This window comes from Elaeis guineensis, chromosome 11, assembly GCF_000442705.2.
Source record: "Elaeis guineensis isolate ETL-2024a chromosome 11, EG11, whole genome shotgun sequence".
NCBI lineage: Eukaryota > Viridiplantae > Streptophyta > Magnoliopsida > Arecales > Arecaceae > Elaeis > Elaeis guineensis.
In genome coordinates this window covers 23,026,461-23,047,848 of record NC_026003.2, presented here as the reverse complement: position 1 = coordinate 23,047,848, position 21,388 = coordinate 23,026,461, and the positions used below count along the sequence as shown (strand labels likewise).

Sequence of the window (21,388 nt, the reverse complement as noted above, 5' to 3'; positions counted from 1 at the left end):
ACTATATGCCTTTTATTGGCCCTGTGGATTAGTCAGCAAATCCGCATTGAACCTACTCCCACTCCCAGTCCCAAGCGGCAAGGAGCTGTGCATCATAACTGAGAATTAGGCATCCAGTTTGCAGATCAATAGCTTACCTTTTTAAGCGTACATGGCATGGCATAATACATCTAAAAACTATAAATACAGTTTAGTTTCATTTCCACAAAGCATGGTAAAATGCATTCAAAAGTAATCTAATGCAAATATCCCACACGGATATTGATCTTTTTTTTTTTTTTTTTTTTAGTGTGAAATGTCAACCTAAAATCCCATTAGCCTCTCACAAAGGGGGCAGACCATCTGCCAAGATTTTAAGCGACTGCAATCCAACCTCATTTACAGGTTACAAATATCAAAGCCATTCAGCCGCACCCTATATGAGCACCAAAAGACAAATCATTAGCAGCAGCCGTTTCTCAACAAGCAAGCACATTTTCTTAGCCATCTCCGACTGTTACTTCCTGATCACTGATGAAATGAATACCAAGCCAGGGTCTTCACTAGGTTGGGAGAGAGCAATGAAACTGCCTGCTAAATTTCCACCTGACTGATCTCCAAAAGAGAGGTTTACTAGTCTGTTATGCACCTAAATAAAGTTTAGATTCAGGTTAAACAGTAGGCTCAATTCTTTTTCTAGTCCTTGATAAGCTCAAACCTATATACCTGCTAAAATGAGCAAGCAAGCAGATAACGAATATAGCTTAACAAACAAAGGAAAAGTTGTTGGCTCACAAACCCTCTGACATTGATTAAAGGTACCTCCAAATAATGTTGGATATTCATATGCTGTTACATTTACAGATTCTGTCACATAGCAAATACATGAATAAGATTACAAATGAAAACTCTATCTTCCTCCACTGTTGGAAAATAATATAAAGGCGAATAATTTAACTGCAGAGAAAAGAATGGATAAAAGAAAATTAAACTAGGAAACTGGAATTAGCTTGCCTAGCTTGCAAGGTGACTAGGAGAGTTGTTGAACATCACATGCCATATGTATGCTCTTGATAGAACCATTTGCAGCTCATGGTGGGTCCAATTCTGCGTTGGAAGATGTTGGAGAAACATGACCATCTTTTGGAAATCAAGCTTTAGGACTTAGGAGCACATCTGACCACTGTAACAGGATGATAGCACATTGGAAAATTTCTTGGTGGATACAGGAAACATATAATTGTTAGCACAAGCAACTGAGCACAGATGCAGTTTTGACAAAAAGCTGTAGATGCAATCAAATGTAGAGGATGTGAGATAGTACTTGCATGTGCGATACTCATTTATAGGTTAAACTACACCAGAAGCAAATGAAGCATTTGGATTAGTTATGTATGATAAACCAGAATATTCTATATGAGAACTAATTGAATGGCAATGATGTTTCTTTACCAACAAAATAAGACTTTAAGACAACAAGTAGAGAATAAAGAACAGACACTGCATTTTACAAGATCCCAATGCTTCAATGGTGCCTGATTGGGAATTTTAAGATAGAAGTACAATTATTTCTCCCTTGGAGTATGCCCATCAATCTTTCAAAGAAGTTACGAAATCATAGATAGGTATCAGCTATATATGAGATGACAGTCTAACCATAAGATGAGGAAGAAAGTAGAACGCTTCATTGTTAACACGATAAATTGGTTGAGATAGGTAAATATTATTAACTCTGCAAAGAAAGCAGGTTGTTGCTGGCATTAACATCACCTGTCAGGAAATCTCTGATCATTGTAATCTCACTTCTGCAAATTCTTTTCACATTTCTGATTATGGGTTTGAGATATTAAGAACAATCCTAGACAAATTTACAACCTGAGACCTCTAATCTTTGTTGCAATACTCACTAATTTTTTCTCCAACCACGCAGTATAGAAGTTTCCGGATCTTAAATAATTTAAATTTTCTTCTATAATGGTGTTCTAGAAATTTGTTTTGACGGCACTGTCAAAACTCCAGAAAGCAAATAGCAAACAACATCTGAATAAAACAGGCTTAGAAGATCCCTAATTAGATTTCCAAAAACCTGTAACCCACCTCCAACACCAGATCTGAGCATGCAGTCCTCACTGAGAAATCTTATCTGATATCTTCTAGAATAGGCGTTTCAAAATGAGTGTTCTTTTTCAGTGTTCCAACACAAAATGCTAGTGAATTAAAGGGTTTGGATGTACGGAATCATTCACTTGCCAGTGGCTCAGGGTTTAAAACCAATGTCCCACGTTAATCTCCTTAAATATCAAGAAAGCAGGTCCTGGACTCGTCCATCAGCTGGTTAATTGGCTTAAAACAATATCATGGCTGGATTTTTCACCTCCATGTGAAGCATATATGAATCAAATCTAAACCTACTTGGACTGCAACTAAGTTGACATGACAGATTGGCCTCCCATCTGATCCTAGGATATTATGCGCTGTGATGTGTTAAGAGGCCAATACAGGCTGACACAAGCTGCCAGTTGCCCCACATCTCCCATTCTTCATGCCACCTCTTTGAAGGAAGAAAGAGATGCCTTGAAAGTAAAAGAAGATGAAGAAAGAAAGAGGAATGATGTGTGGAAGTGAATGTCTTCATCATGGCACATGATATTCCAAGCAGATGCCCAAGAGCAATGTTCTGAGAGTTGTTGGGGTAAAACAGGTTTACCCACCCAAAACCACCATCTGCTATATGCCTGAAAACCTTTTGAATTGCTGACCTGCGAAGTTTGGCTGTTCAAAACAGAAGGGCCAGCAGCCTGAATGACCCTCATCATGTCACTGTTGTGACAAGGTCAGTATGATCCCAAAATTTGCACTTTTCAAAAACTAAACACTAGGCTCTCTTGTTCCTCAACTTTCTAGCCTCTGATGGCTCAAACATCACCATCAGATGCTTGGTGGCAGGGTGAGGAGCAGGAGTCCATACTCGGATGAGGATGGAGGGGGAGGTTGTGGGGAAGAGGTTTTGCTTTACTTGTCTATGACATTGAGATGATGGTTAGCCACTGAATGGAAAGTCTAGAACTCATCAGAGGGGGGGAGGGGGCATTGCCATATGTTGTTGGCTAGAACGCAGTCCTGTTGGATTTTGGAAGATGAGAACAAATTTACTGAGAGATGGGGAGAACCTATTCCTCTTCCTTTTCTTCTCAATCTTAACCAGACTACACACATTTTTTTCCTCATCCTTGACTAGATCCAGACACTTGTACAAAGAGAGAGGTGGGGGGGGGCCGAAAAGGTGTGGTAGCTTTAGGCCTTCAAATTTTCAAGTGGAAATGGTAAGATCGAAATGCAGGGGAATAATTCACCAGCTGGCTCATGATTGATCACAGGTCGAACTAGGAACCCATGACTTGGCCAATGGCTTGATTTAGGTCACCAGGTTCAAAACACTGCTCAAGAGAAGAGAGGAATTACTGGATCCCTAATTAAAGACAACGACAGGGTCTTTTTCTCCCTTAAATTCAATGTGTTGTAATTTCTCAGCTAAAAGCCTAAAAAACAGATGCAATCAGATTCCAAAATTTTATATCATAGCAGACAGGTTCTATGGATGAAGTTCCAAAACATATTTGTGGAGGTTTTGTTGGATCACCTAATTTTAATGATCTAAATGTGGATTTTCATAGTCAGCAATGAGTTTCCATCATGGGTTGCTAAAAGGTGTTAGCAAAAGACAGCTACTTCATGGTAGAGCTTGATATTTCTGAAAATGCTACAAGAACTTTTACCTAGAAGTTACTGATCAGGATGTATGCATCTTTTTATGGAACATATTACACCCAAGACTTGTGACATGTGAGCTTAATTAACAAGGAGGCATCCGATGCTTCGATATATAATTAAGTTTAACTGAATGCTCCTGCATATTTTATACTCATCTATTTGAACTAAATCAATGGACCAGGTATTGCCAAAATATGTTAATGACAGTTAGAATTTGCTAATTTATACATATGGCCACTTAGTGCATATGAATATGATGGTAAGTTGGTCATGATGTGCAAGGAATGAGCTCCATATATTGCACATTACCAAATGGGCTAAGGTCATTAACAAGAATTTATGGCATCATGTCACTAAAAATCTAGACTGGTACCAGACCATGTTTAGCATCCAGGTTAAAAAAATGCTACATCTTTGTCATGTTGGAGTACGGCAACCCACAAACCATAATTGAGATGATATCACTGGAGAGTTGGATGGGCAACCTGCAAACCCACTGCAGCACCAACCTGAGATAAGCTGGTCCTGGCTTAGCATAAACAGGTTTTTGTTGTAAATGTGTCTACTCAACTAATTAGGTTCGGGTTAAGAATCTTGATCTGTCGAACCCAATTTGACTTGTTTTATAACTGCATCAGGTCAGCACGATTACAAGCAGATGCATTCAAGATCCATTGTAAATGCTTTTCTTTGATGGATTAATCGTGTGTCAAATCATGTTATCGGTCATCATAGATCAATTCTGACTCAACTTTTTTATTGAATGGGTTACATATGTTGATGGTGTACCTGTTTAATAACTAGGCTGGATTCAGTTTTTTTTTTTTTAGTTTTTGACCCATTTAATAAATCAGTTGGAATCGAGTTGATGTGCTTGTCCTAATCCCTATGCCTCAACATGACCTGAACATGATTAGACCTGACCAATTGCCACCCCTAAAGCCAATCAGACTTGGATCGTTACCACCCTTAACTATCTCTTTCCTTGAATTTTGTTTGCTTCCGACAAACATGGCTATTGGACTATAATATCTAACACAATGCGTATATCAGTTCCCTAGAATGCAAGTCAAATTGAACTAGGATGCTGGAAATTTTTAAAGAATCTATCATTGTCCTTGATCACTGTTTTTCTATATGTTAATCCCAAAAGCCCCAAGGAAAAATGTTATTCATGGAGTTGTTGCATCAGTAGTTTAATCAACTTGGTTTGAAGAGATCCTCAACATTTACATTTTCCATCATTACCTTCTGCAGTTTGATGCCACAATATCAATCCCTGTATCATTAGGGGATAATACAAGGGTATTTCTATTGCGGCTTCTTGGACTTAGGAACTAGAACAAGTAATCAGTTGAAGGTTTGCTAGAAACAAATGAGTTTATGCTTCATTTATTAGAAATTAGAATTTTGGATAGTCATCAATCTAGAAACAGGGAACAAATGCATAAAGCAGGAAAAAAGCACGGCAATTTTTTGAGGTAACTGGTTTCTGGGTGGCTATTTTGAAAGTGAAAATTCAGGCATGAAAGTTTGTTGCAGTGCCATTGTTAATGAAGAGTACCAAGTACCGCAATAATCGTAAGGGATTCACATCAAATGTATGTTTTCAATTCTACAAGGCCATGTTCAGTGAAACAATGTATGTACAGTTTGTAGAGTTCAACCTTCATCATATGTTCACCCTAAAATGGGAATTTCACCTTTGCAACCATCAATATTGAAATCATCTATATTTTGAAACCACATTAACATGGAGGCTAGAAATACAAAGCTTATGATAACAATTTCATGGTCAAACATATTATTAGATCAATAGGCAAAAACTCATTCCATTCCAAGTACAAGAACTCAGAACCACAGATCTATCATTGATAACTATAAACATTAGGAAAAGAAGCCTTATCCCATCTATTGAGTCTACTGTCAATGTTGATCAAATTGCATATAAGGATGCTGCATTTAATAAAAAAAAAAAAAGAATATAGAAAAGTAACAATTACAAGTTGTTGAAGTTCTAAATTTCCAGGTATATGATTAATAAGTTTACTTCAGGCATTCAGTTTTCGAGACTTGGAACAGAAATCAAGTGAATAGCAGTAAACTCACCGTTAACAGAAGGCTAGCACATATATACACAAGAAATTTGGCAGTGCATCTCCTTCCGCAAGATAAGTATCCCACAAACGTGTAACTAGATGAAATGGGATCTACAAATTTTTGAATTATGATAGTTCAGATTAATTTTTCTAATTAAAATCCCAATCTTACATTTGTTAACAATCAGCGAAAAGCTTACCTCACATACAAGGAGACAGTTAAACCAGCAAAAAGCAAACTGAAGAAACTCCAGCCCTTCCTCCTCCATGTGTCTTGAAACTCGTTCTATACAAGCCCAAAATTAAGTCAGAGGTCAATAACTGGAATTATGTTACATTGGGAACTTAGAAATTGTTACTAACAGTAGATACCAAAATACCAGGTGAGTGACTGAGTTAAGCAGGTGATATAGGCAAAATAAACGTTTGAATAGTATAAAGTGTTTCTCAGGTAAACAGAAGTTTCAGACACCCTGTAAATTTAAATTAACAGAATGTATCTAGTATTTGTATCTTTGTTGGAATGCTGTGCACATGTTTTGGAGTTCCTATAGATTGAGATATTTGTGTTGAACAACCTGTAGCAAAGGTGGAAACGTGGAAGCAAGCCAAATAACTATACACAAGTAATGATTCCAAAATTATGAAAAGGTATAGGACAAATTTTTTTGGCAAAGAAAAGACAAAGAAGCAGATATCCAATGAAAATGGAAGTACCAGCTATCCGATGAACTAGCTCTTTCAGTTTGAAACTAAGACGCGGAATTCCTGGTTGGGCAAATGTGTAATGGTCTTGCATACCATCAAGCAATTGGGAGAGACACCAATAGCAGTCAGCTTTCACATTAGAGATTTTCTGAGGTGAGAGATCCAAAACAGACCAACTCTCCATGCCACCATCTAGATGTTCTGACAAGAACACCATAAGAAATGGTGTAACAAGATCATTGATTCCTTGAACATATCCACTTGCTGGATGATGAATGGCCCTGGAAATATTTTTTAAGGCAACATTCATGAAGAAATAAACTAAACTTAGGGCAAAAGCTCATAAAAAATGTATTTTGAAACAAGAGGAGTGAGTCAAATGGCAAAGCAAGACCATTCCCTACAAAATCAACTAGCTTTGCCATAAAATTCTTGCAAAACCTACAAGATCAGAGACATCATGATCTTCCAAAAACATTTGAAGTTATAGATTTGTAAAAATTCAGAGAACATCACTCCCCAATCCATTGCATTGAGGCACACAAATCTATCAACTACATTAGTTTCTTAAAACCTAACAGCTGGCAGGTTAGAGCAAATTCATGATTTTTGTTCTGTGAAAAATGAAAACTGTCCATCCTAAAGCAATGGCCATGTATCATTTTGAAAACTATTTGCTTGAGTAAAATAAATATTTCTTGACATTCAGTAAGAAAATAAGAAAGATACAACCTCTAAGGTAGCAAGGTTTAAGAGAAGAAGAGTTGCAATTCAGACTATGACTACTTGAACTGGGATTAAGAAATAGACTATTAGCTATTTGTGGATCTTCACCCTTTCCACAAAAAGCAACCCAACTTCAATGGTACAAGTGGGTCTTATGATCAATACATTCATCAATACAGAAGCACAGCTTTATTTAGAAATGGAAGTCAATCCAAGCTGTATCCTGGAAAAATAGTAGAAATACAATTGGAAACATTGAGCAATAATTCACTATTAGGGCAAGTTATTTTTATGCTGCTTGAAGCAGCAAGCATAGCTGCTGTAAACCAGAACCTCAACTCTGATTGCAAATAATGACTTGAATATGAGCGCTACGAACATCCTCCAGTCAAATTTTACTGAGATTAGATGTCTAAAATTTAAATGAAACAAATTGCAATGGTAGTTGTAAATAAACAATTTTTCGCTGAAGTAGATACAGATGCTTCCAATTTTGCACACTATAATAAAGAATAAGTTAATGATTGTTTGGATTAAGTTTAATGTTAATGAAGTGAACAGAAACAAGGTGTTCTTCCAATTAATGAAAGACCAAACCCAGATTTGAAGTAGTGGCACTGGTATCCATACAGCTATTCATTGGTACGGCATGTTGGACTGGTATGGTATAGTACCAGAGTGACATGAAGTATGCCACTCAGTGCTAGCATAGAAAAAATGAGGGGTGATGTACTGGAGGAAAAATGATGAGTGATGTACCATGTGTCAATAGTGAATACAGGATGGTACCAATACCTCACATAGTATGGACTGGTACTTAAATCCTTCGGTTCAATTTTGATATTTTCTAGCATATGAATCTTGAGGACATCGAACCATAATGAGAGTAATAATTGGCCTGTTATTAACAGTGACCATGTGGGACAGAACTTAGCAGGAAGAGGCTCTACAATGAAATGCCAATATACATCAGTTTAAGATAATCTATTTCATAAAATTCAAGTGGAAATTTTTATTGCTACTATTTGAGAATTAGGAGCATCAAGGTGGCTGGCGGCCTAATTTTTCTTGGAAGTTAAGCAAGAACAAGACTTTATTGCATATAGAGATCATCACCATACTCAAAATTGGCAGTGCTCTAATCATATGTTCTTTTTGGAAGACAAGTTTATTACAGGTTTTTATTGGGGGAAAGGCAGGAAGTGGATCTCAGTGAGGCATGAAAAGATGTTTTATTCATGGGTTAACCAATCTCTTTTCTATAAGAGTGCTAAACATAAAGACAAATAAGTCCAATAGTGCCTAATATTTCAAGTGCAAGTAAGCATATATCTTCTATCGTGTAGGCCAATACATGTTCTTTTTGAGACTATTGGTATATCATGGAACATAAATTCATGGATTGCTAAGAAAAAGAAAACCTAAACTTTCACTGACTTATGTCAGAGATAGATTCGCATTTTATGCATCTTACTGAGTTTGATTAAATTCATTTCATCGTTATAGTTTCTTTCTATAAATGGCTATCAACCTAATGTGAAGCCTTGATCTCTTCGATCTAAGCTCAAAAAGACAAAATAGTTATTCTCAAATTTATAGATTAAAAAAAAAAGACAAAATCCCTTGAAATAATATTAGATATTTATCATATCTTAATGAATGATCATAAATTCCAAAAAAAAAAAAAAAGAGAATGTCAATAGGTATTAACCAAAATGCAAAAAGATCATGTTGTCATCAATTATTAAGTACAAGATATTCATGGATATGTTCATGAATTTATGCAATTTGGACATGGTGCTATATAAATGCAATTGAAAAAAGGGGAAAATCATGGTCCACTTGATAATTAAACAAACAACAAAAATCAACAACTTGACATGTAATCTGAACTTCACTTAATAACCAGGTAAGCAACCAAGATCAATGGGGAAGAGGGATCTAGAAAAAGCTGATCTAATGGAAAAAAAACAGGATTCATATAATTCTAGAAATCTATATATATTTTCAGACGTCTATGGATAACTTTCCAATGGAGCTAGAAAAATTTTGAAATTCTAGAAAATCTGGTGCAGATGCGAGTCATGATGGTCTTGCATTATGCCACTTCATAGAAAGCATCTACATTGTTCTAAAGTACAGATCTAAAGTGAAAGGTTGGCCAACTGTCTTACTACCTCTTTGGATGTCCGAGAAGGAGAAAATCTGAGATAAATTTTGTTGTGGCTAACATTTAACACTCTGAGGAGTCACAAAGGCATGGCTGATGGCCCTCTTTAGAAAACTTAGATTGAGCATATGTTAGGATGTAAATATGTTTGGAATCACATTTATTTCAGATATTTTCCCTTTTCTTCTTAAGAACTAAGAAGAGACCATGCTACATAAGTCATGGGGTCATCTTCGATGATCTCATACAGCCATACCTAAAGTAAGTGGAGTCAGGAGTCTAATCTAAAACCTGTGTCCTTCCATGATAAATTTGGCTCCTAAAATTACATCAACTGCATTGTTTTATTGTTAATATAATGGCTATCCTTAAATGGCCTAATTTTTTTCTCAACAAAAAAAGCAATGAAACCAATTTTCTTGCAGTCTCATAGATATAAAAATATGAGGTAAGGTTATTGGTCAATGGGGATGACAAAGAAGGTTTGATGCTCTTTTTTCCCATTTCTTACATTTTATTGTGTTCTTATAGTTGACATAAGTTGCACAGTTTTTAGGTTTTGAACTGTTTTTCAGCCTTTTCTCTCCCTTTCATTTTTTTCCACCTCTTGTACTAAGCTTTTCCATTAGTTTTATTTAAACCGTGATAGATTAGACCTCTTGTAGAAGTAATTTAGCAAAGAAGAAGAAGAAAAGTAGAACAAGAAGAACAAAGAAGGAAAGATGGGTAAAGGTCTTGTTAACTTTCTATCTTAAGCTTTGTGCCCATGAAAACAGCCATTGACAAGGCATGCGGCATTCTCTTGTCTTTAAATTTTTTTCCAAATTCATAACGGTCCTCCTTATATATTTCTATAGATATATCTTTTCCCTTAGTTTGCTAATATTTATGATGTTATGGTGCTGAAAAAGAAAGAATTATGTTGTTTCCTTACTTTGAATTCTTTTGCTAGCCTATAATTTTCTTGTTTCTTTACTTTGAATTCTCTTGCTGGTTTAGTTTCCTTTGGTTAGAACTAGATTTTAAATTTTTAACCCCTTTTTTTTTTAAAAAAAAGGGTACTTTATCAGAGGGTGCCAACTAGTGCAGTTAGTAAAGTCATTAGAGATTAGGTAATAGGTACCAATGACATGGGTTTCAGTGCCACCCTCACCCTATTTTTCACCCTCACACTATTTTTCACCTAGGCTTCTACTTTCCTAGTTCTTCAAGAAAAAAACAAAGTTACTAACTATATCCGGATAGTTGCCCCAAAAGAACACATAAATGTGTACACATTAGATTTATTTTCTAGATCATCACCACCACACGTGGCAACACATGCTAATGTTGCTTCTCCTGAGTCTTCATGCCTACAAAAGCAACCAGGTCCAAGGAAGCATGGATGCTTCTAAGCACATGTCGATATCATGTTCATATTGGATACACATCAAGTATGAGTATTCCATGGATGCTTCTAGATTATGTATCTGATGCGTAATTTAAGGATCCTATTATTCAAATTCAAAAAGCAATTTGACTAACAGCCATATTTTAAACAATGCTTATAGCTGACCTATTTGGGGCTAGAGAACCCTCGTGGGTCTTATGATCCCTATATTTCATTTTATTACTTCATCAAGATGAATCTAGAAAGGATTTCTTTCCTAGATTTTCTCTTTTTGAGAAAAAAGATATCAACAAGATCCAGCAGAAAAGCATTAATTTGGCCCCTTTTTTTAAATTTTGGAAGCATGAGCGAATGGTACATTTCAGAAATATTTGATGATGATAAAAATTTATTAACGCATTGTGTGATAGTATGTAACTGCATAATTTTCGACTGGTATTGATGATAATCCAGCATATAAAAAAAAGCGAAGTCCAACTCTTCCAGTATGGTTTATTTATACCAACAATGAACTGTAAAATCATAATGTTGCCTAAATCTATACCTATATATTAAAGAAGAGTCCAGCTCTCTCCCAGCATACCACGTGTCGAGCATTAGAAGGGAGCATTAGATGCGCCATGTGGCCCTTCTTCTTTTTCCCTTCTTGGTTCGCAATCACTTGCTGATCTAGCGACTATGGATAGAGAGAACTACTTTTAGTTGTATTTATTACAATTTTGCCCTCCTCTGCTCCTGCCTCCCCTTCTTGGATTCCCTCTATGGTAGACTAAATCCTCCCACATAGCATGGGTTACTTGCTGGTTCAAAATCATAGTTCAGCCTCATGGGCAAGCAGAAATCTTGGATGTCTGGGATCAGTGACATGGTGTCAGCAGGAAAATAAATATTTCAATAGTAAATTATTTATCCAAATAGTTATGACCATGGTTCGCCGTACCGGGTCGAACCGCCCGGTACGGGGCGTACCGAGCTGGACCGGTCCCTTACCGGTCCGGTTCGGACCTGTTTTTCGAAAAAGGACCCCGAACCGCACCGAACCGCCCGGTTCGGTGCGGTTCGGGCCCATACTGCTCGGAATCGGGCGGTATGGCTCGAATTTGGACTGGTTTGGGGTGAACCGAACCATACCGCCCAGGAAAAAGGGGGGGAGGGGGGAAGGTGGGGGCCTTTTCACATGGTTGGGGGGAGGGAGGGGGAGAGAAATGGGCGTGGCCCACTTCACATGGGGGGAGGGCCTGGTACTTTAATAAGCACGAGGCCTTCGGTGTTCTCTGAGAGTTCTCAGAGAACACCCATGGCCATGGGCAACTTAATCGTTGAGACCTCCAAAAAATTAGAAAAGAAGGCAAAATTTTATGAAATTGGAGGAGTGATTTGAGAAGAGGCTGATCTTTGACCGGAGATAAGATAATCTATTATTTTGTTAGTAAATATTTTTTTTATTTTTGTTGTTAGAAATAGGATAAAAATGAGGTAAAATAAAGATAGAAGAAAATCATGCCAAAATCTTATGATTTTGGTATGATTTAATTATATGTGATAGATCTTTGAAAGATCTACACGATGACATCAAAATTATTAATTTTTATTAATTATATATTTTTTAAATATTTTTAAATATTTATTTATTTAAAAATTAAAAAAATTTAAATTTTAGAGGAAAAAAATTAGAGTTTGGGAATCATGTTTAGAATGATTCAAGCTACTGAAATCTAATTTCAAATTTTTTTTCAAATATTTGAAATTAAAAAATTATTTTTTTAATTATTTAAATTAAAAAATTTAATTATAAAATAAAAAATATATAAAAATAGTGTTATATTTTAGTTAATTTAAAAATATTATTTGAAGCATATAACATATTTATTTTGAATTTATAAATTTTAAAATAATTATTAAATTTATTTTAAAATTATATATAATTATTTTAATTATCATTAAACTATCATGTTTTGTTATACTTGCATATATTTTAATTATATATATATACTGCGGACGATCTTGCACGTGGAGTAGGGTCCATGGATGTATCTAGATCATCCTCGCATTATGGATCCTATTATCTATAGCCACCTTATGATCCATATGCATATGGTGCATCCGAGGCATCATCTTCTAGTGGTTACTATCCTATGCAGCAGCCTGGAGCATCTTACGGATCAGATTTTGCTACTGGCATATTTGGATGGGCTCCTCCATAACCGTACCATCATCTCAAGGATACTTCTCAGAGTCAGAATTTTAGCGAGAAGTCTGAGATGTCTTACAATCCAGAGAGGATGCCTTATGGGATGATGAATATTCGAGAGTATGGTGCAGCTTGGCTAGAGGGTTGGACTGATATCCCTTCAGACTATGTTGATGATCCAGACATCTACGAGCGTCACAAACACTCAACAAAAAATTAAATGCAGAGTACATCTTAAGGTTCATATATCAGTTATTGCGCTTTGTACTTAAATATTTAGATACATTTTAATACGTATTTTATATATTTTTTCTTTAGTTTTAAGATGACATAGTTGAAATATAATGTAAATAAATATATATTTGAAATTTTGGATCAAGAGTCTTTGTACCGCAACCTAACTCCAAATTGAACCCAAATATGTCAATAATATGCAATATAATGCCATATTAAAGTTGTATTTATCAATTATTAACTTCAAAAATCCACAAAAAAAAATTGAAAATCGAAAAAAATATTGTGTACCGGTACCGGATCGGTACGCTTAGACATACCGTATGTCGGTACGGTATGGTACCGGTACCGTACTATACCGATCTGGGACCGGCACGCCGTTCGATACCGGTACAGCGAATCTTGGTTATGACATAAGGTTTTAATTTGAGTTACAAAAATTGCTCGATCTAGAAGCAGTATGCTTGTACTTTCTATTTAGAGCAACATCAACTGAATTTATCATTTCTCTGTGGGAAAAAAAAATCAAAAAGTAATCTAGCGGGGAAAAAAAACAGCATGCCTTACCAAAACATGAACAAGTCCTGTAGTCTGTTCTGCAGAACTGCAAATTTACACTATCATGCAATTGACTCAAGCGGAACATTGATGTACCACATCTAGATACTTAAACAGCTTGCTAGCCAAAGTCTATTATCAAATAGTCACATACCAATAGGAGCCTCCGTATGCTAGGATGCATATCTGGTGGTACGCCATTCCAAGCTAATTCACGCAGTTTTTCTGCATGACAAAGATCGTTAAAATATTTAAAGTTCACCAAATTCTAGAATTAATACAAGATACTACAATTGATGCATACGTAATTAAATGTAAATAGAAAAATAACTCAAGCCCTACCAAAGGAAACTTTTTGAAAGCTTCAATAATACATAGAGCAAGGTTTTTAAGTGCAAGTTTGCACCAGCCATATGTTGGCATGGCAAACATGCATGTGGAGATATCTTGCATATTGTAGAGCAATGACCCATGCCAGCCCATACAGACCCCCACAAGTTTGGCATGCCTTGGCATGCATTATATTGCTTAGTACCAAGCCAAAAGGTCCCTCTTTTTTCCATTCTGACATGGCACAGCACCTGCCATGCTGTCACAGGGCCTTGCATGCCCCATTACAGTGACTCTGAAAACCTTCATAGAGAAAGTATCAGCAGCTCCTCTTCATGTCTATCCATTTTTTATTTTATGTTTTCTTTGTTTAGGTGAGAGAGGGAAAAGAAAACAATACATGCTCCCAGTAATGCTGTGAAAATTTAAATAGGTAATCAGCAGACCAATCAAGTCCTGTCTCCCACTACTTTTTGGTTTCCAACATCTCAGTGTCATAGCAAATTGTAAATGTGCCTTCTAGCTAACTCTTTCCATTTTCAAAATTGGAATTTGTCCAGTTCTGCTAGCTTTGAATCCAGCTTTGTTGAGGATAAGGGCTAAGGTTGTTGCATTTGTCCAAGCACTATGACCAAGCGGATAATACAGCAAATGTTACTGTAAAACTGACTAATCAAGTTTGCAATCATATCTGGAACCAAGCAAAAATAAACAGGTTAGTGTACCTAATATGACAGATGATCCAGACAGTGCTTTTTGCGAACTTTGTAATTCTTGCAGAATATACAGCTCTAGCTCCAGAAGCGGATCTTAGGGCATCTGATAATTTACTCTCACTGTTTGTCATAGATATTTGCAACTTTTGAAATTCTGCACTTCTGGTCATGTTCCCAGAACTCTGAAGCTCTTCCTGTAGTGTTAAACACTGGAAAATGTTAAAGAAGAATGTTCAAGTAATGCGGATTAATTGAATTCTAGTTTTGAAGATAAAGTCAACATGTCTCCTCAGAAGAATTATTTACCTATTTACTGAGGCCTACATCATTTTCAGAGTAACTTCTCCCAAAGTTTTGATGGCGTACAGGTGAAGTCAACTCGCTTGAGGACTCAGATTTGCAGGTCATCAAAACTTTACCAGGAAAGCTGCTGCCTAATAGTAGCCTGCATAAGAAAGATAAAGAAATGGGAAAGTATTTAAATATTTTGATAAACTACATGCCTGGCCAGCATTGCATCAACCATACTAGGTTAACGGTCTCAAGTAGTAGCTAAAATATAGTTTACAAGATCATAGCAAAAGGTTTCCAATGCAAAAAACCTTCATACAATTTAGCTGGTGCAAAAGAAATTGTGTTTACAAGTTAAAAGTTACAAGAATTTCCAATTTTCTTAAGAAACAAGTATTTGTTATCCAAGTATGTTCTCTTATAGAGCTAAATGAATGTGTGCCTGAGATATTTAACCATGTATACGGTATTTATCCCACAATAATTTTCACTTGTGTGAATCGGAAAAATAGATTTGAGTGGAAGATAGACATATGAACAAGATCAATGCTGATATGGGTTGAAGTGCTGAAGTCGGGACAGAAACTAATGGAAGCAGATAGACAACTCTTTAAAAGGAGAGAGGGAAGAAAAGAAGTGAATTTTTTTAGAGACAAATTCAAGTTTCTTTTCTTCTCCATGTAAAAACATTACTGTGACTCGATCTACTCAAGTTAAGAAATTGAAGATTAATTAACAACTGAATTCTTCGCTTCACCGATTATTGGATCCTCAAGCAATCAAGCGGAGTACAAAAAATTTTATATACCTAAACATCCGATGGCTGCGGGAATCAACCATAATCTCCATATACATTTCATAAACACTTGTCATTACAGCATAGACAGGGATGCATTAATAGCCAAAATGTTCTAGAATTCTCAAGATTTACAGCCACACAGTGTCAGATTCCGAGACCTGAAAACCGCATGAAAGCTTTCCAAGGAAGAGAATTCTTTGAAGATTTCCAAACAACAGATCCATCCTAAAAACACCATTTCAAAATAATTTCGCATCCAAAGTAATCGAAAGCTCATTTTAGCACAAAGCCAGATCGATTTTCTACACATTCCATCAAAATAAGGATCAAACACGCAGAGAACAAACCAGATTTAATCTTTTTGCAATCCCGAGCTGCAAAAACGTAAAAATAAATCAGAAAACTAAAAAATCACAAGATCAACAGACTTTCCGCCAAGAATCGGTTGGCTTCAGACATCACACACCTTTTAGTTCTCTTTTGAGCGTTGGAAAGGAGGAAGGAGCCAAGCAGCAAAAGAGAAGCCAACGCTGCCATGCTGATTATTATTACAACCGAGAAGAAGACGACGCCATGAGGAACGCAAGAGAGGAGGAGAAGAAGATGGAAAAAAAACTCAGCCGTTGGTTTGGTGTGATCTTAGCTGATGCGTCCGTTTGATCAGGTTTTTGAGGTTGGTGGGATGGGTGGTTAGATCCGTTACCGGTAACGAGAACAGGAAAGGCAGGGTATCCATCCCAGCGAATAATGGGTTTGAGGTGCAACATGTTTGGTCATGTTTTACTGCTATTATTTTGTCATAATGTTATTATTCATCCATTATTTTAACACGTGGCTTGGAATAAGAAAAGGAAACAAGGGCATTAAACACCGTCCATTATTGAAACAAGATGAAAGCTTTAATTATTGTTGTAAATGGATGGCATGAGTTTCATCTAATACCTTATTTTAACTGTAAAATATAGATATCACATAAGTTATGAGGTATGGTTATAATCATCTTGAAAAAAATTACCACTCTCTAATATGAAACTGTATTATATCCGCCTATAATTACCAACCAATTAAATAGTTTGTTTTATATTTTTAGAGCATCCAACATAGTGAATGTTTTGCATGAAAATATTTGTCAACAACATTTTAATATACTCTATAAAAATAAATAAATAAATAGATAGGAAAAAACCCAAAAGATATAACTCAATAGCTTTGAAAATTTGAAAATTATAATCATTGATTGATTTAACAATATCATTTCCCATGCTATTTTTATAACTTAGATTAAATATTTTATCTAATTGATTGTAAGCACTTTAAAGTGCAAAATGTGCCATGAAGTTCACTTTCCATTATACTATATTTATTTGATAAATATAAACAAGCATTAAAATTATTATTTGATGTATAATATACTTTATTGCTTCTTGTGTTAATGTGTATTGCCTATTCTTCATAAGCATTTGATGATTAGCAAAGCTATTTACATATCGTATGCTGGCATTAAAACTAATCATTATTTTTTCGTGAGTTGAGATTTGGTGATGATGTTATTTATTTTTTTTCAAAAAAAAATCTACATTTGAATGGTATTTTATCTAAAGAGGCATCCATTTCTTTTTTTAATCTTTTTTTATATAAATATGCATTTATATGAAATATGGAGATACCAGTGAGTTCAATCTAAAAAACCACTCTCATATGAAGTGAAATATGTGTTCCCTTACTGGAGGCGATGAGATAATTTTTTTATTTGATATGTTATTTATAAGATTTTTAAATTCGATCCTCCTAGGATCTAATCCTAATGGGAGTAATGCAAAATGATGCTTGTTTGGTCTATATAAAAAATTTTAAATGGCACATGGCACAAGAGCATGAGTGTAACTTGGGATGCCAAAAATTTATAATGCAATTCATGGTAAACTTCTGTGAACACAACTAAGAAAAGACCAGTCTATTCAGCAGAAAAATATAAAATGCATGTTGATGAAGACTTAGCTCCATCTTTGGAAGGACGTCAACAATTTTCATTAGCTATACATTATACACCTTTAGGCACAGGCTGGTTGGCAATGTTTAAAATTTGCTTTATTTGTCTTGTTAAAGTGGCTTTGAGATCAACCAAAGTCTGAGCTATGATTGGAGGTGCCACGTGAGTCCGAAATAATTGGTTTATTCAAATATACAATTTGACCAATTTTAGAGTTTTTGCTTAAGTCCGGCTCCACTTATTAAACCATATCTTTTTTTCATTCTGTATAGTCAACTCTCAGATAATTGCATAAAAATTGAATTGGATCTTTCGTATGAAAAAATGATTGTTTTTCTTTTGCAATATGTAATCATTGAGTTGTATCCTTCGTGTAGAAGAGTTTGTGGTCAAGCCCGGCTCAACTTATCAAGCCATATCTCTTTTCATTTTATATAGCCAACTCCCAGATAGTTGCGTAAAGATTGAGTCATATCCTGTGTAGAAGAATGACTGATCCTCTTTTGCAATACAAATTATTGGATCATGCATTTCACAGGTTGCAAAGCACTTCTACCTCCCTCTTTCATCCACCCGTATACAAGTGGCCATTGTATGATCCAATGATAGATGTCATGAAAGAAGGTGAATCATTTTTTTCATGTAAAAGTTACAACCCAAACTCATTGCATAATTAGACTCAACCCAATTTGTAGGCGTTGTCTAGCCCATGTGGTGGGACCTACCAAGCATAACAAAAAAAAACAAAAACAAAAACAAAAATCAGGGCATGCAGCGGTGTGTGCAAGAAGAAGAAAGAAATGCTAGAGAGAGGAACATGCGGCGTTCAGCGTGGGAAAGAAAGAAAATGGATTTTTCGATCTTTCTAGTTCTGATCAAAAAGTGACTTTAAGCCTGATCAAGATAAAGTTTCAAAATGTTGTTCATGGCAGTGAGCTCTACAAAGTGAATGGTTCGGATTACTGTGAAATCATCTTTTGTGTAACTCACTTATTTCTAATTTTGGGATATCTATCTCGTTTTCTTTTTGTATTCTTTAACAAAATTAATTTATTATACTGATGAGTATTACATATTGATTGGAGAGCCTTTAGTGTGCTAGAGAGAAATTTTGCTGTACCCATTATTTGGTGATAGTAAAAGTTTGATCTGGACTTCGGTCCTATAGCTTTTACCTCTATATTGGAGGGTTTTCCACGTAAATCGGATATCCTTGTACTTGACTTGATTTACATTTCTTATTGGATTTGATATTATTGAGTTATTGTCTATTTTAATTAGTATATAGAGAATAAAATTTATTCTGGATATAATTGTATTTGTAGCCCTTTCACTCTAACAACTGATATCAGAGCTATGGTTAGACAGTCAGTGTAGTTTATGCTAGTTAAAATATAGGATAAATCTAGTATGGTTAAATTAACTTCATTGAATTATTCTTTGTGGAGGATGATGATGGAGGATTCATTATATTGTCGAGATATATTTGAGTCGATTGAATTGTAGGAAAAAATGCCAGATAATATAAAGGCTAATGAGTGAAAAAAGTTGAACAGAAAAGCAATGACTATGATCGACAATGGATTGATGTTAGTATGATTCATAATTTTGCAATAGAGACAGATACTTATCAGGTCTGGAAGAAGCTGGAGGATCTGTATCAGCGAAAGAATACATATAATAAAGCCTACCTTATCAGAAGACTAGTGAACTTGAAGTTTAAGGATGGGCAAAATGCTTTAGAATACTTGTATAACTTCCAAGAGATCCTGAATCAGTTGGCTACAATAAAGTTACTTTTTGATGATGAGATGCAGGCATTGATCTTGCTGAGTTCTTTATCAGAGAGTTGGGAGACATTGGTGATGATGCTGAGTAATTCCACTGCCAGTGACAAACTTACCTTTACTATGATGAAGGATAGTATATTAAACAAAGCAAACAGACGAAAGACGCAAAATTTGACAGATATAAATTTTGAGGCACTGATTACAAAGCAGAGGAGGAGAAGCAAAAATAGATCCTCCTACAGTAAAAAAGATGGTGAGTCCCATGACAGAAAAGATAAGAAAAAATCTCAAGGTCGATCAAAGTCTAGGTGGGGTATCACTTGCTACTACTGTAATAAGTCAGGATATTTTTAGAGAGAGAGCAGAAAGTACAAGAGAGATCAGGATAAGAATGATAGAAAGAAAATAGAAACACAAAGTATGACTGCAGTTGTATTTGATGATGAGATCATAATTACCTATGATGATAAGTGTATTAATCTCACATGCCAGAAATTCAGTTGGATAATTAATTCAGCTGCCTCATACCATGTTATATCTCAAAGAAACTTCTTCTTGTCCTATTCCAAAGGTGATTTTAGACATGTCAGGATGGGAAATGATGTGGTAGCTCAAATTATGGGCATGGGAGATGTTTGCTTAGAGACCAATACCTGATGCAGATTACTGTTTAGAAATGTGAAGCATATTCTTGATATCTGTTTACACTTAATTTCTGCTTGTGTCCTAGATGATGAGGATTACTGTATTTGCTTTGGTGAAGGGAAATAGAAGCTTACCAAAGGTTTCTTGGTTGTAGGAAAAGATAAGAAAGCTGGCTTTTTCATATTATAGACTAAGATGTGCAGTGGAGAGGTAAATACAGTTGAGGAGACCTCCATAAACTTATGCATCGATGACTTGACCATCTGAGTGAGAAGAGACTTGATGCTCTATTCAGACATAACCTGCTTCCTTTAAAAGTTACGCACTTGAAATCTTGCACTCACTGTTCATATGGCAAGCAGCATAAGGTTTCATTTCATAATCTCTCCTCATATAGAAGATCATATGTATTAGATCTAATTCACACTGATGTATGCTCCATGCCTACAAAGATACTTGGTGGTGCACTATATTTTGTCACTTTTGTTGATGACCATTCTTAAAAATTATGGGCTTTTGCTTTGAAATCTAAAGATCAGGTGTTCGACATCTTTAAAGAATTCTATGCTAGTGTTGAAATAGAAAAGAGAAAAAAACTGAGATGCATCCGAATAGACAATGATGGTAAATACCAAGGTTCATTTAAGAAATACTATGGATAGCATGGCATTAGATTAGAGAAGACTATCCTTAAAATACCTCAGCAACATAGAGTGGCAAAGAGGATGAACCGCATTATTGTTGAAAGAGTTTGGTATATGCTTTCTCATTTGAAGTTGCCTAACTCTTTTTGCGGTGAAGCTTTGAGGACTACAGTTGATTTGATTAATCTCTCTCCTTCATTTGCCCTTAAAGATAATGTTCCTAATAAGTTATGGATATGAAAATCAGTTTCTTATGACCATTTCAGAATATTTGGATGTAGGACTTTTGTTTATATTCTTAAAAATGAGTGGTCAAAGCTTGACAGCAAGTCAAAAAAGTATATTTTTCTTGGATAT

General features: G+C 35.5%; 1 protein-coding gene across 2 annotated transcripts; it reads right to left on the bottom strand.

The window, feature by feature from the left end:
* Positions 1-773: 773 nt before the first annotated feature.
* Positions 774-16,672, bottom strand: LOC105034381 (uncharacterized). 2 transcript variants are annotated; one of them, XR_012135379.1, is made up of 6 exons: positions 16,429-16,672; positions 15,179-15,317; positions 14,882-15,066; positions 13,981-14,051; positions 6,050-6,135; positions 5,921-5,960 (listed from the first exon to the last, which is right to left on the bottom strand). XR_012135379.1 is itself a non-coding variant. In XM_073245745.1 (4 exons), the coding sequence occupies exons 1-3, from the start codon at positions 6,865-6,867 to the stop codon at positions 5,862-5,864; spliced, it is 486 nt and encodes a 161-aa protein (XP_073101846.1). In that variant the 5' UTR covers positions 6,868-7,390; the 3' UTR covers positions 774-1,162; positions 5,860-5,861. The 2 variants fall into 2 exon arrangements, 1 of the variants encoding a protein (XP_073101846.1); XM_073245745.1 differs by lacking the exons at positions 13,981-14,051; positions 14,882-15,066; positions 15,179-15,317; positions 16,429-16,672 and adding exons at positions 774-1,162; positions 6,567-7,390 and having other exon boundaries at positions 5,860-5,960.
* Between the last annotated feature and the right edge of the window lie 4,716 nt (positions 16,673-21,388).